Genomic DNA, 16158 nt, shown 5'->3' on the forward strand with positions numbered 1-16158 from the left:
TTTATTTAAAAAAGTAATAATGATGATGATGATGATGATGATGATGATGATGATGATGATGAAAACTGCAGAAATATTAAGGAAAACCCTTGAATGTGGAGACTAACACCATACATAAACTACACACAAACTGGACACAGATGGCTACAGATGCAAAACACAAAATAACATCACATGGAATCATGAAAACTGAAACTGTATAATTGTAAAATACTGACCCCTTTTTTGTGAGTGTCACCATAAACAGGCACCACACCAAATAATGAGGGTCAAGGAGGATGGAAAGACCGAGCAAAGACAGCACTAACCAGATCTCCGCTGGAGGAGTGCAAAGAGGACTAGGACCCTGGGGAGCCTTATTTCCACCCAAATTCCAGTGAAGACCAATAGTTGCCACCAACGAGAAATCAATGGTAAGCAGCTGTTGCGATAACGCAAATTCTTTTGCAAAGGTTATCAAAAGAGGTGGAGAGTACTGGAAATCTGGGGAGATTTGTTGTCACTCAAACTCCAGGGAGCACCGTAAGTTGTTCTCAAAGAGCAATCTTTGATGGTGGTTTGTGTGACTACTACTACTACTACTACTACTACTACTACTACTACTACTACTATTACTACTACTACTAACAACAACAACAACAACAACAAATAAAATAAATGAATGAATGAATGAATGAATAAATAATGACATAAGCTTAAAAAAATGAAAGTAAAAAGACTCCGGGGCAATGCCAGGTATGTAAAGTTAGTAAATAAGCCGTGAGAATATGCTGTTGTACAACTCACTTTGTCGATATAGAAATCTTCCTGAGGCAAACGTAGTTCGTTTTTCAGCTTCTGTCCATTTTCAATAGCATTTCTCATCACCTCCGTCATCTGATCAATACTGTAAGAAAGATAATGAATTGGTTGTAACAAAAATATGAACCCTAAAACTGAAGCAGGTAAGTCTATTGAAAAGCTACTCGGAAAGGATACCTTAAGCAGGATTTGAGGGGGGGGGGGTTCTTTTTTCTCTCCTGAATTAAAATGTCATTAGAAAACATTATATGGCGTTGCTTTTAACAGAAAAAAAAAGTATTAAAAAAACGTTAGAGTAGATGTATATTAATCTGACACAAACTTAAATCATCTCTAACTTCCTAATAAATTGTTATGAAGGTAGGTTTTTAAGCTTGTATCTTATGTTATAGAGAAACTAAATACAAGAATTCCCCTGTTCCATTGACCGAAATACCTTTCTAACCAAAGATTGCATTAAATAAACTGTTTTATTATTCATTTTCGAATATATTACGAGGTACATAATACAAGATAAGCAGGGCCATCGCTGCCTATCTACAACCACCGGAAAAGAGTTTGTAAAAAATATTCTTTGTCGTGTTACCATAAACTGGCACTACACCAAATAATTGAGGAGAGTCAAGGAAAATGGAAAGACAGAGGAAAGATAGCACTAATCAGACCTTCACTGAATGAGTGCAAAAAGAATTTGGACCTTGGGAAGGCTTATTGCCACCTAAATTCCAGTGAAGACCAATGGTCGCTACCAACAAGAAATCAATGGTAAACGGCTATTGAAATAACACAAACTAACTCTCTTCTGATTGCCTGCTTTCCAGCTGACTACAATCTAATTGTCTTCAAGTCCAATGTAAACAAGTTCTTGATGAACCGTCCCTCTAAGTAATCCAATTTACAAAATTCCCACTACTTATGTTTACTACGCTATAATCACATTGACTAATGTATACACATTAATCCTTATCGTCGAGTGGCGCCCGGGCCTTGATAAGTGGTTATTCCTGTGCAAAAAATATAATTTGCAATGGTTATCGAAAGAGATGGGGAGTATTATAAATCTGAGGAGACTTGTTGTCACTCAGACACTAGGAAACACCACAGGTTTGTCTAAAGAGAATTCTTTGATGATGACCTGTGTGAAAACACCTAGTGAGTAATGATAATAATAATAATAATAATAATAATAATAATAATAATAATAATAATAATAATAATAATTATCATATTTGGTTTAACGCACGTCTTGCATATTGGCATGTGTTGGACGGCTTTTAGAAATTGATTTTCAATCTAATATATTCTTGGTCAGATCTTTGTTTGTCTCTGTTTCTCTCAAGTCTCTTCTTATCATTTTCTCATATATTTAATTTGGCCTTCGCCTGTGAACTGAACCTGCTACTTCAACTGTTCTACATCTACTAATCCGAGTTGGACTGTATCAAATGTAACTGTATCAAAGTTACACTGTATCAAATGTAACTGTTGGACTGTATCAAATGTAACTGTATCAAAGTTACATTTAAGAAGAAATCTAACTGTATCAAAGTTACATTTAAGAAGAAATCTGCAAGGAAAAATGTTTTCATCAGACTAAATTATGATTTAGCCTTCAAAATGGCTCTCAAACTCTTCAATTTAAAAAGTGTAAATCTTTTAAAGAAAAAAAATACTTGTTTGATTTAACTAAAATTGAAAATATTCATTTTCAGCACAGTAGCAAATTAGAATCATATTTACAGTTAATTACCAACAGTTGTGACGTCAAGAAGCACGAATATTTTTAAGCCGATGTAACATGCATTTCCAGTGGGACATCTAAACTTGTAAGTTAGTTTTCTATAGAATAAAGATGAAGCTGGTTAATCTATACTCATGTTTTTAATATTGTATTTTACCTCTCCATTTGCCGTAAGAATTTTGCTCCGATCCAGTCATGCATAGGTTTATGAGTATTATTAGCTGTCGTGTGCAACTCTTTCAAAATATACTCTAAACTATGCCTTCGGATCAACTGCAGACGAGATTTTATTGATGCTTCTGTAAAATAAAATGAAATTCTTCAAATAAAAAATGTAATATGAATTATTCGTTTTAGATTCAATATCTGAAAATTACCAAATCTGCAATCCCTAGAACACACATATATATATATATATATATATATATATATATATATATATATATAAAATTGAAATTGTCTGTCTGTGTGTATGTGTTTCTGTGTGTCTATGTGTGTACATTTCCCTACTAAACTACACTGTCAATTTTCGGTCTACAGACTCGAGATTTCACATATGGGGTATTGAGATTTGGGAACATCTTATTCGGTTTTCGGCCAGAAATTTACCTGTCAAGAGGTCAAAGTTCAACGATTTGACCTTCGAAAACTCTACCAAAGTCCTCCACCAATTTTTTGGGTTAAACACTAGAAATTTTAGATGTAGATTACTTAGGCATGGATCAAACTTTTTACTTTTATTTGAACCCGAAACAATAAATGTTAAAGAGTCAAATTTGGGATCAAATTTAAAAAGTGTTGACCTCTACGGTCTCTGCAAAATTACTCAGCCAATTTTTGGTCTAAACATTTGAAATTTCACATAAAGTGTATTTAGATATAGGGTAAGTTTTTTAATCTCTAGCAAACTACTCAGCTAATTTTGGGTCTAAACATTTGAAATTTTATATAAAGCTTTTTTATCAGTTTTTGGGCGAAAATTTGGCTGCCAAAAGGTCAAAGTTGAAAGAGTTGACCGTTGCAGATTCTATCAAACTCCTCCGCCAATTTTTGGCCTAAAGACTTGAAATTTTAGATTTAGGTACCTTGGACATGGGTCAAACATTTTTGTTTTTTGACTTGAGACCAAAACAATAAATGTTAAGAGGTCAAAATTGAGATCAAAGTTAAAAAAATTTACCTCTGCGGTCTCTACCAAATTACTTAGACAATTTTGTGTCTAAACATTTGAAATTTTACATAAAGTGTATTCACACATAGGGCAAGTTATGAACAGTACATAGGGCCCAAGCAAAGCCGGGCTGAACTGCTAGTATAATAATAAGTTAAACAGATAAAAAGTAAAGTTACAATTCAATAAGAGTTAAAGAAAGGGAAAAGAGGGGAACCACTTTAAGCCATGGCATTTCGAAGTGAAATGATTTTCATCAGAAGAGGAGAAAAGGCCGGCATTTTACAAAAATAAGGGGAAAAATATAATACCGACTTCAAATACATTTAGATTAGAAATGGAAAATGGAAAAAATGGAAAATTAAGGGGAATTATATGTTGCAGAAAAACGAAAAGAGAGTATTAAAGAAATTCAAATACAGAAAAAAAGGAAGGAAAGAATGGGGAACTAGAAAAAAAAAAGAGGAGATATTAAATAAGGAAAATATTAAAGGAAAACAACAAAAAATAAGAAAATTATGGATAAACCAGCTCAAGACCATGGAGGTTTAATCCAAGGAAACAGAAGTACTCAGAAATAAAATGAATCAAAAGAAAAAATAGAGTACTCTTGCCACATTTGGGCAAGAACTGAAAAATTTAATTACTTACGTAACTCTGAAATTTTTAAAAATGAATATTAATGCGAACACTGGTGAAGCAATTTTTTGTCATTTTTGATGAAGTGTGTACACTACTTAATAGAATGATAAATGAATTGTGGACTTACCTTCTTGTTCAAGAGCAAAATAGAATTCTTGCTTTATTTTCTTTTTCATTTCTTGTCGAATTCTTTCTTCTTCGCTGATTTCTACAATTAAGACAATTCAATCATTTCATGCGCATTATAAAACATTCATTTCTTTTACTGACTTATATCAAGTTATCGATAAATATTGTAGCTATAATACCTCATATAATATTGCACATGGGACAAGATTCGCCCTCGCATGATAGATGAAGAAATTAATACATGTGTAACTTGTTGATATGAATAGATTTGAACAGTTCGAAAAAAAAAAAAATCAAGAAATTAAGAGTTTTGTGACTTTTTACTACAAAAATATGTAAGCAAAATTTTAATCATAGATTTTTTTATGAAGTTAAACAACAAATAATTTTGTTTTCTTATTTATTTTTTTTTATCTTAAATTCATATTAAAAAAAATATTTGCGAATAATTTTTGTTTATCTTTAATTCATATTAAAAAAATATTTGCAAATAATTTTCTGATCAAAAACGATGAATGAAAAATGTTGCAATAGTTGTTGACCGTTTCATTACTCTTCTCTCAGTTATTAGAAAATATTTTGAAATGTCAGTCAATGGAAAGCTTGTTCATTTTTTTTTTTTTTTTTCAAGTCTGTGCCTTTTTAGTGATGTTCAGAAACCTTGCGTGATTTGTGTTTAACTGCTGATCTTTTCACTGTTGTAACTGTTTGTGCACAGCCTAGCACCCACATCACTTGACCAATCATCATCAAGCTTGTTCAAAATATCGATCTTGTTTTAACTTAGAACTGATTTAATTTTCCAATATCTTGGTCAAAGATGAAGTTCATAGAAAAGGTGAAAGTCACATCTTTGGCAAGGATTTTGCTTCTGTTTTGCGTTGAGATTCGCTGCTTGGCTCATATTGTAGCCAATGAAATCACGCTTTATATGTAACTTTGACTTTTATTCTTTGATCTTGACCTAAAAAAATAGGTCATGGTTGAAATTTGGATAGAACTTAAACTATTATATTATTGGTCTTCTGTAAAATGCCGGGCATCTAATCATGAGCGATTGTGGATGCTTGTGAATAGAAAAAATATTTGGGTGGCCAAAAAGAATGTTATCGAAACGAATTAGATATTTTGGAGAGATAAAATATTTACGTTAAAAATGTTATATAATCACTTTGGTATTTTTAACCTAAACAAAAACATTAGGATAATAGATCAAAAGAAAAACAAGGATGACTTAGAGGTGACGTCAGATAACGAATAGAGGAAGAAGACTGCAATATAGACACGTAGTGTCAGAGAGGTTGAGTTGGATAAAGAGAAAGTGAGCTAATCAATAATTCAATGAAAACAATAAGTTATAAATACCCTTTGTTGGAGTAGGTGTTGCTTCCTCTTTCTTTCCCTTTTTTGAAGAAGCGCTAGCACTTTGCTTTTTATTCTTCGTGCCTTTCTTTCCTTTGTCGGCAGTTATACTTTTGTTGTTCTCTTTTTCAAGTTCCTTCAGCCTTTCCTCTTCTTCTTCAATTTCTCTGGCTGTGTGCTCAGCATTAATCTATAAAGTATTTAGATTATAACGCCAACATCTTCAATACACATAAAATGGATACGATGACTGAATCAATATACGGAAACTTGAATTAGTCAGCTGAGTAAGACAATATATATATATATATATATATATATATATATATATATATATATATATATATATATATATATATATATACACACACACACACAAAACATTAAAAGTAGATTTTTTTTATCGATTAATTGTGACGTAATAATCAACCTCCTGAGGGAGCAATTTGCCTCTCATTAGGGAGCTTTATATCCCCACAGGGGCCTGAGGAGGGCCGAATAACTATGCTAAGATAGCTTTCGACCGATCCCGGGTAACGGCAGGTGCCCCGGGGATTTAGGGTTGATAAATATAGATATATATTTTAATTCATTGTCAAAATAGATATATTTGCTTTTTCGGTTGGAAAACCTGAGATATTTTGTTATTTGAAAAAAAAAAACCCTCAACAACAGGAAATGTGAGGATAGAAAGATATATTGTACTGACTGAGTGATAGGTGGTGACCTTAGCGTCATGGGATTTTAATATATCTGTAAATCTCAGATCACAAAATTGGTAAATTGCACACCCGCAAAATCTGGGGTTTCCCGATTTCGTCGCGTGATCTGATTAACTGAGGAGACTTCCAACCCCGACCATACACCACTATTAATACGAATGTCGCGCGGAAATTAGCCAATTTCGAAGCAGTTTTCGAAGGAGTTTGTGCGTGAAACTCGGAGTAAACCGCCGTTCCCTGAAGACGCACCGCCCCCTCGACCCGTCTGACGCTGTCTGTGAAGAGAGATTGAAACTTTGAAAAACTTACTAAGAACTGACGATATTTGTAAAAACATTGTACATAAATTTGTGAATTAATTCTGTAGAGTAGAATTCACGTGTCTGTTTTTCTTTCTGCCTGCGGCTTCGATATTCGCTTTCAGCCTGCGGCTTCGATATTCGCTTTCAGCATACAGGGTTCAATGTAACAACCCTCAGGGAAGAACCTGACGATCCGAGCCAAGTTTCCAGACAAAAAGGGGTCCTAGCCGAGCTTCATCAGTGAGGGGTTACAAATATATTTATGCAAAAAGTTAATTAATCAAGTTAAAAAAATAACGCCAGTAAATGTCAAACTGGATGAGTTTTAAAAAAATCAAATAATTTAGAAGAAAATGTTTTAAGGTTTATCCATGGAATTATTGAATATAGAATTTAATCTTTATATCCTATTATATATTCTATGGTATTCATTCTCTCTCTCTTTCTCGCTCTCTCTCTCTCATATATATATATATATATATATATATATATATATATATATACATATATATACATATATATATACATATATACATATATATATATACATATATATACATATATATACATATATATATATATATACATATATATCACATATTTAACATCGTAAATTATATTTTACATGAATTTATTGTTTGATAGGATACTTATATAAGATATATTGAAATTTCCTTAATATGTGGAATTTCAAAGAAATGCGTTCTTCTCATCGGAGGATTGGTTGGTTGGCTGGTTGTTTTTGTTTTACAGCATATCAACCCTTTTCGGGTTATTTAATGCCGAATCCAAAGATTTTGAAGAATTTTTTTTTTAATAGAATATATTTGTTGTTTTCACGTCGGTTTCTATTTAACCCATAGTTGGGACCCTAACAGGTACTACCACTCTGGGTCAGAGTGGACCTGGGAGCAATGGTAATTAAAGGGTGGCTCCACACTCCCCAAAGCCCACAAGCTGGGGCCTCACCACTGGATGTAGTTTAAGGTCATATCCAGGACCCCCATTGAGGGACTTTTACCCTCTGCAGGAGGGCTGTCGGCGTATTCTAATGCCCCACCGACAGGGCCTCTCATCAGAGGAAAAATATTAGCAAATGAATATTATAGTAAAGCTATGATTTGCTGGTACTGGCATTAATTGAAACAGTATTATATAAAAAGTAGTCATAACCCCCCCCCCCCCCAAAAAAAAGTTTTTAGTGCAAAAAGTTCATAAAATGGTGAAAAAATGAAAAGTAAAAAAAGATAAATTTCAAGTAAAGGATTATAAAACCGGATGAAAAGATATGGAGTAAGTATTTTCAAGATGAAATGATGACAAGAGACAATGTTCTCATACTGAAGAATCTAGAATTATACTGTTGACAAATAGATTCAAATTAAAATCCAAAATATGTGTAATCCATGTTTGTAGAAAAATCCGATTGCAAGCAGTTGAGGAATAACGATTATTTCGAATCGTTAAATTTTTTCACTTATGTACAATTAAGGCGGCATAAAAACTTTTATCGCCGTTTTTTTTTCTTTGTGCTTTTAAGTAATAATGGAAAACATGATTTCAAAAACGGAAATAAATTACAACGGAAACAGAAGTAAAAAAGAAAGATAAGGGGAAAAAAGAAAAAGAGAAAAAAAAGAAAGGAGAAATAATGCTGTGTGTTCGTGACCTAGGCAGGTTGCCCTTGAAACAATTCATCAAAAAGCGCTCATTTAGATGTGTGTGGACCGGATGTTGTCTAGACAGAAAGAAGAAGAGAAGGGCATGAGGCGCTAATATATAGACATAATCTTAAAAACATTGGAATACTGAATATGATGATGATGATGATGATGATGATGATGATGATGATGATGATAATAATAATAATAATAGAAGTAAAAACTAAATTAATAATAAAAATAATGATAAATAATAATGCAATTATTATAATAATTAAAATAATAATAATGATAATTCTGATTTCGTTCATCAATGTCTCCTTGAAAAGGGATGGAATTCATTTCCAGAGGATTTCCCTCAATCCCGGCTCCAAACCAAGGCCAATAGAGCATAATTGCTCCACTTCTTGTTCTCCTTCTCTCTCACATTCATGTCCCAGGGTACTGAGAAGTCTACTATCTGCAAGTTTTTTGAGACCTTGTCAATGACGACCACATCCGGACGATTATGTTCCAATTGCTTGGTCATTATGACACTTTAGTCCCACCATACCTCTACATTTCCATCTTTATTTGTTCTCACTTCATCAGGCACCTCCTTAAATCACTTTCCAGCACACTTCACTCCAACATTCTTACAGACCTCGCAATCTTACCGGAGTCCCATGCGATCATGTCTTTTGCGGTACTCTCTCTGGGCTAATCTACTACACCCTGCTGCAAGGTGCACAATTGACTCTAATGTCTTACCACAAATCCAGCATTCTGCACTCTCCTAGAACCATTTTTTTGAACAATTGTGTTCCTAATGCATGCTCTTGTGCTGCACAAACAAAAGCTTCAGTACTCTTAGCCAGATATCCAGCTCTAAGCCATTGCCATGATCTTTCATCAGCCACTTCTGCTATATCCTGGAAGAACCTTCCGTGCATTTTTTTCCTAGCCAGTTCCTCTGCCCTTTCTCTATCCATACGTTTCACATAATCAGCCTTGATATCACATACCTTCATTTCATTGGCCACAACCTTAAGCATCCACTCCTCACTTCTAACCACATGCTCCTTCAATGACATCTCCTCAGTTCTAACACAAACTTTTACACTTTTCAACCCTGTCCCACTGTCTTTCCTCTTTTGATACAGCCTCGCTACGCTACTTCGAATGTGGAATATACCAAACATTTCTAAAACTTTTCTTGTTTTGATATCTATGGCATGCAAATCCTTGTCAGACCATTCTAAAATTCTCGCACTGTATCTCAAAACACTGACTGCTCATGCATTCATCGCTTTCATTAGGTTTCCTCCATATGATTTTGACTTCGCAATTAGTTTCACTCTTCTAAGATACTCCTTCCTGACTTTCTCCTTCATTTCTCTGTTCATGATGCTTACACCCTCCAACACTCCGAAATACTTATACCCTGAATCTTCTATTTCTTTCATGATTTCTCCATTTGGCAACACTATTCCATTCAAATGAACCTTTACTCCCCTTTTCATCACCAGCACCAGACATTTACTGATCCCAAACTCTATCCTGATGTCTTCCGACTATGTCCCTATGAGCGCTACCAGTCTCTCCATTTCCTTTTATTTCTACCGAATATCTTCAAATCATAAAAAGAAATAAAATAATAATAATAAATAAATATCTAAAAATGATAATAATAATAATAACAATAATAAAAAATAATTGAATAATAATAAAATAATAAAATAATAATAAAGATAATAATAAACTAATAATCTAAAAGTTAATATAATAAAGTTAACAGTAGTTATAATGTAAAAATAATTAAACAAATGGTAATTATATATTAAACCTTATTTTTATAATGTTTGGGAGAGTCTAAGGATTTATTTTAAGTTTATGATTAAATATACAAAATTTAAAGAAGGCTAGAAAAAATTAAAGGAAAACAGAGGATGAATATTACCTTATCGAGGAACCAAGAAATTAAATAGTAAAGGGAAAAATAAGGGTAATTTCTCAGAAATTAGCTTATCGATGTTATGTGAAATGTGAGAGTTATTTCAAGTTGATGATTAGGTAGTTTATGAGATTTAATTGAAGCTAAGTAATTTTAAAGTTGCTGTATTTGTATTTTGCCTTATGTTTGCATTGGAAAATTAGTTCGCTTTTCACGTTAATACATACATATACATACATACATGCATACGTACATACATACATACATACATACACACAGACACACACAGACACACACACACACACACACACACACACACACATATATATATATATATATATATATATATATATATATATATATATATATATATATATATATATATATATAAGTTAAAAGAATAAGAATAAGATCGATTCTTTCAGAGGAGACTTATCGGGATAATGCAAAACTCAACAAATTGTTTGGGAATTTATATAAAGTATCAATAAAAAAAGAAAACGACAATATAAAAAATATATGCTAATGCATATAGATTTATTCAATAAAGATGATACATCAATTAGGGATGTAGGATAAGTAAAATTCTGAGGTTATCTTCTTTTTTTATAAATTAACTAAAAAAAAGGAATGTTTATCCCAGATCGCGTGGAAGTTCGCTGCAGAGGGGTACGCACCAGCCCGTATTTCATCAACTTCCTCCACCAAAAAAAAAGAGCATCAAAAGGAGGATAACAATTATCCGCTCTATTCTCTGGTTTAAATACAGTCTATAGGCTTGTGTGTTGTATAAAATATATTTAGATAGATGGATAGGTTTTTCTTAGCCATCAGCTAATCATCGCTGCAATAGAATGTGGGTTGGAAAAGTCTCGGCATATATTTTGGACATAAAGAGATAATTAATTCAACATGTGTGTGTGTGTATATATATATATATATATATATATATATATATATTTCTTTTTTTTGTATTATTTTAATGAACAGAATCAAAGAATCAACGGGTAATATATACAAATTAAAAAAAAAAAAAATGACAATAATATTTCAGTTCATAAGGCTTATTTCTTTTTTTTTCTTGAGCTCTCAACAACAAATCAAAACGGATTCACAACCAGAAAGAAGGTTTATAGAGTTATTCCCCTTTTACTATTGATTTTGCTTTTTATGTCTCTTAATGGTTGATTCGCCATTTGTTTATAGTGTTTTGTTTATTTCTTTCTTTCATACGATGAAATTTCTTTTTGTCAAGCACTAACGAAATTTGAATTTTCGTATTTTTAATAGTCCTCTTAAAGAGATCCGATATTTCCTTTACTATTTACAAATGGAAATAGTGAAAGATGAACCAACCTTTGTTTTACGCTGAAGAACAACGACGATATACAATTCCTGTATTTCTCGTGATGTTCATTTTATCAGCGGAGTTCAGACGTCTTTCTTCTTCGGACACCTGTCTGTAACTAATTTGGCATTTAAAATTCTTAACGGCTAGCCTTTTCCGAAAGAGACGCTGAATACGTTTTTTCTGAATTTTAAATATATCAGCGTTTTTCTTTCCTTCTTTTTTTTTATTTCACTCTTAGATATCGCCGTTGTTGCTATGGTAACGGCTTACTTGTCACGCGTTTTTAGATTTTTAATCATTAAATTTATTTGTTTTTTATTAATACGATATTGATATACTTCAACTATCGTCACAATAGTTTGAAGCCTAACGCTTCTCATCAAAAGAGGAGGGATGATGCTAGGTCACATAATAGGGATGCGATGTCTAGTGATAGCTACAACACAATTTACAATAAAATATAATCTCTACTTATATATAAAAGGTACTTTGTGTGTATGTGTGTGTATATGTAAGATAGAGAGAGTGAGAGAGGGAGAAAGAGAAAAAGAGAGTTTCTTATGTACTCCAAAAGGGCTGGGTGAATTTTTTGAAATTTCACACAAATGTACAAATGGGTCTGGGAGTGTTCTTAGATTGATTTTTGTTTCAGAATGCTCCCAAAAAGTATCATAAGTCGAAAAAGTCTGATTTAAAAGGTTACAGTCCGATTTTAACAAAAGTTAACACCCTTGTACAGCCTAACATCTCAAATGCATTTGAGAAGTTTTATTACCGCATAAGCAGAAGGGGCAAAGGTATAAAATCAACAGTATGCTATCTGATAAGACAAGGATCCATTCAAATTTACAGCACAACTGAACCATAATACTTGACTTTTGCAATTTTAATTTTAATTCAAGCCATTATATAAAATTTATAAATATAAAATGTTAGGGTGTGTATGTATACAACTCTCCTACAGCCCACATCACTGGACCGATCATGACCAAACCTGGTATGATTATGATCCCTCACCTAGGGATAGTGCACACCATTTTTTAAGGTCAAAGGTCAAGGTCATAGCCTATACATATATACTCTACTACAGACCACACTACTAGACATGACCAAACCTGAAATGATGAGGTCTCTGACCTAGAGATGGTACACACTATTTTTCAAGGTCAAAATCAAATGGTCGGAACTTTGCTGTATGTTTGAGTATCCGCTTTGGATAAATGTTTAAACCACTTCGTACATGATTTAAAATAAGGGAATCAAATATACTCAGACTGCCTTCATTTTGTTTCTTTTCAGCATATATCGTATAAATGTCTAAACAATCTACTATATAATTTGAAAATGCTGGATTAAATAAAATCAAAGTAACCACCATGTCAGTTATCTTTAATAATATATCCGATATGTTACTGCACCAGAGCCTACAACAAGGCTCCACGCAAAGCACGGGTATCTTTGCTAGTAATTTTATAAAACCAACAGTAGGTTCTCTACAGTGCAATGTATACTACAATGTATTTTGAACTCAATCAGTATGGGGAAGCATGTGATGCTTCCTTCTGATACGCTGTGGTGGATGGTGAAATCAATCAATAGTATTGAAAAATGATCGATTTAACCGATTTCAATGACAATAAAAATATTGGAAATGTGGAACATTCGTTGATCCTCATTCAATCCCCGGCAGCGTCAGATCTCCCTGCTAGTATTTAATAAAAATGGAAAGAAATCGTAGGACAATTGTACTTGACATGGTGGTTACTTCTTGTTTTTTTAAATACTTCTCTTTTAAATTATATGGCTTAAACATTTATTGGATGTGTTATTAAAAATAACTGTCATGGTAGTTACTTTGATTTTATTTAATCCAGCTTTTTCAAATCATGTAGTAGATTAGCCTGGGTGCCCGGCGTTGCCCGAGTGTTTGGAGGTGTGTGTTGAGCAAAAAAAAAAAAAAAGTGGTAGTAGGCAGGCAGGCAGGCTCGAACCCGTGATGCGAAGGCATAAAAGAAAGTGAAAGAAAATCTGACATCTTACCGCTACTCCATGACGCGACCGGAAGAGCGGAACATTAAAATTAGGCAAAGTCAATCCAACCGATATGATGATTTGCAATAATGGCTCACAAAAAATTGATTCCTCCTTGTAAAAAACTGTCCAGTAGAGGGTGAAAGAATGAATATTTTTGTCCAATTTTTCGATATTTGTCGTCCGAGATGTCGAGCTTCAAAACGATACCGATCTCGTGAAAATCCGTCGCCTCTGTTGAAAGTTTTAGGCATACATACATACATACATACATACATACATACATACATACGTTTGAACAGACCGGTGAGATTTATATTATAGATGGGTTACATATTTATCCGATATATGCTGAAAACAAACAAAAGGAAGGCAGTCTGTGTATATTTAATCCTCTTATTTTAAATCATGTACGAAGTAGTTTAAGCATTTACCCAATCCATTCTGAGCAAAAAGTTTATTCTATCTTGTGTGGTCGTTATTTTGTGGTCATACAAAATTAGAAAGTCATTTTTATGCAATTAAAATATCAATTAAAAATAATCACTGGTTCCGGACATTTAGTTAAATAATAATTTTAATTGGACGACGTAGTGATTATTTCATGTTTCTGCGAAATTATAAAATATTTTAAAGCCGTTCTATAGAGATTAAAATAGCATTAATTTAATAAACTTTATTATAGTTTACAATAATTTTGTTCATTTAATAATTTAATGAACGAATTAACTTTCGAAATTTTTTTGAAAAATTAATTAATAATTTAGTAGAAAAAAAAATAGCATGTTTTTTTAAAAGTGAAACAGAAATTAAAGTAAAAGGAATCCCGAGCAACACCGGATACGAACAGCTAGTTGTATCAAAGGTTACAATGAAATATGAGTATTGCCTAACGAGCCTGATAGATAAATCAAAAATTAGAAAAAGAAAATAGCAATTTAAATCGACAAAAATCATGTTTTTCAAAAGTAATTACACAGTACATGTAGATTTGAAAATGTTTAAATGATCTTTCCTTATTTTCAGGGAACAATGAATATACTTAGAAAGGATATCTGATCAAAAATTAGTTTATTATGAAGAAAAAGTTGCACAATCTCAACCTTATTTTGTGGCAGCTGAAACGCAAATCGATTTCAACGAACGCTAAAAAGCAAATACCTTCTATAGCTTACTCTCTTTCATTCTCCCTTTCATTTGGATTCGCTTTCTTCATCATTTCCATAAACAAGTAAGTTTTCACTGGATTGCCATTACTTAAATGCAGTGATGAGGAGGACTCCAAAATAACCCAAAGCAATTTTAAGAGAAGCACTGGCGTTATTTCAGAGTTTTTCTTCTTTTAGACTTATCGTCCTAGAGGCTTTAAAGTGTAATTTACCCTACTATTTCAGTTATATTCAGGGGGAAGGAAAAAGATGAGTTCATACATTTACGCAAGGTTATTAGATAAAGTAACTTTACAATCACTTCCATTTCTAAACTGATGGCATCTGATGATTCCCACAGGTCACCCATCTAAGCTCAATGTTGCTTAACTGCGATGATATGATCAGAATCAGAGTTTCAATATGATTTAATCATAAGTTATTTTTTATCCAAAGATAAATTTTTGCTAAAAATATCATGAAGATCCAATCCAGTAGTTATCAATATGTGAAATTGCTGAGAAACAAAGAAATTTGATATTGACGAATACAACAAAAAATTTATAAGGTACTGTAAGCATTACAATGCTGTATATAGCTTAGCAGTAATATGCTTTTGGAGTTAAGTAGAGATATATGATTTGCTAAATACAGAAGATGACTTATGTACGATTTAAGAGGTCTATTCATGTGGTCGGCTGTGGCCTCATGTACAGAAAATGTATCTGACGAGTTTTATTATATGCCATAGAACGGATTTGAAGGTAATAATCAGTTGCAGTTTAACTTTGGTGAAGAAACATGCAATGCTGAACACTAGATCATCTGTGCGGATGCTCCAGTCAGAATCAACGCTTTTGTAAAGATAACCGTATGCTCCAGAACAATCCACAAACAATTGCAGAAACTAAAAACAGGCATCAGTCAGCAGATTTTTTTTTTTTTTACAAAGGATTCACCACTTATTAAGGCATGGAGGCCACTCGAGGATAAGGGTTAATGAGTGTACAGTAGTCAATGGGACGATATCGTAGTAATTGTTAGTAGTGGAAATTTGGTAAATTAGATTACTTAAAGGGATGGGTCATCAAAAATTTGTTCACATTGGACTCGAAGACAACCATATTGTAATCAGTTGGAATGCAGGGAAACTGGAAACAGTTC

At 32.8% G+C, this 16158-nt stretch overlaps 1 protein-coding gene across 6 annotated transcripts in view; it reads right to left on the minus strand.

Moving 5' to 3' along the window:
- Window positions 1-16158, minus strand: part of LOC145245905 (sperm flagellar protein 2-like) — a 259599-nt gene that overhangs the window by 47395 nt on the left and 196046 nt on the right. For all 6 annotated transcript variants that reach the window (XM_080107644.1, XM_080107645.1, XM_080107641.1 and 3 more), the window contains 4 exons: window positions 5850-6036; window positions 4483-4563; window positions 2700-2841; window positions 787-886 (listed from right to left, as the gene is read on the minus strand). In XM_080107644.1, the coding sequence (XP_079963770.1) occupies window positions 787-886; window positions 2700-2841; window positions 4483-4563; window positions 5850-6036 (510 nt within the window). The remainder of the gene's footprint in view (window positions 1-786; window positions 887-2699; window positions 2842-4482; window positions 4564-5849; window positions 6037-16158) is intronic.

This window comes from Euprymna scolopes, chromosome 23 (assembly GCF_053919585.1).
Source record: "Euprymna scolopes isolate OS-2025 chromosome 23, ASM5391958v1, whole genome shotgun sequence".
NCBI classification, from domain to species: domain Eukaryota; kingdom Metazoa; phylum Mollusca; class Cephalopoda; order Sepiida; family Sepiolidae; genus Euprymna; species Euprymna scolopes.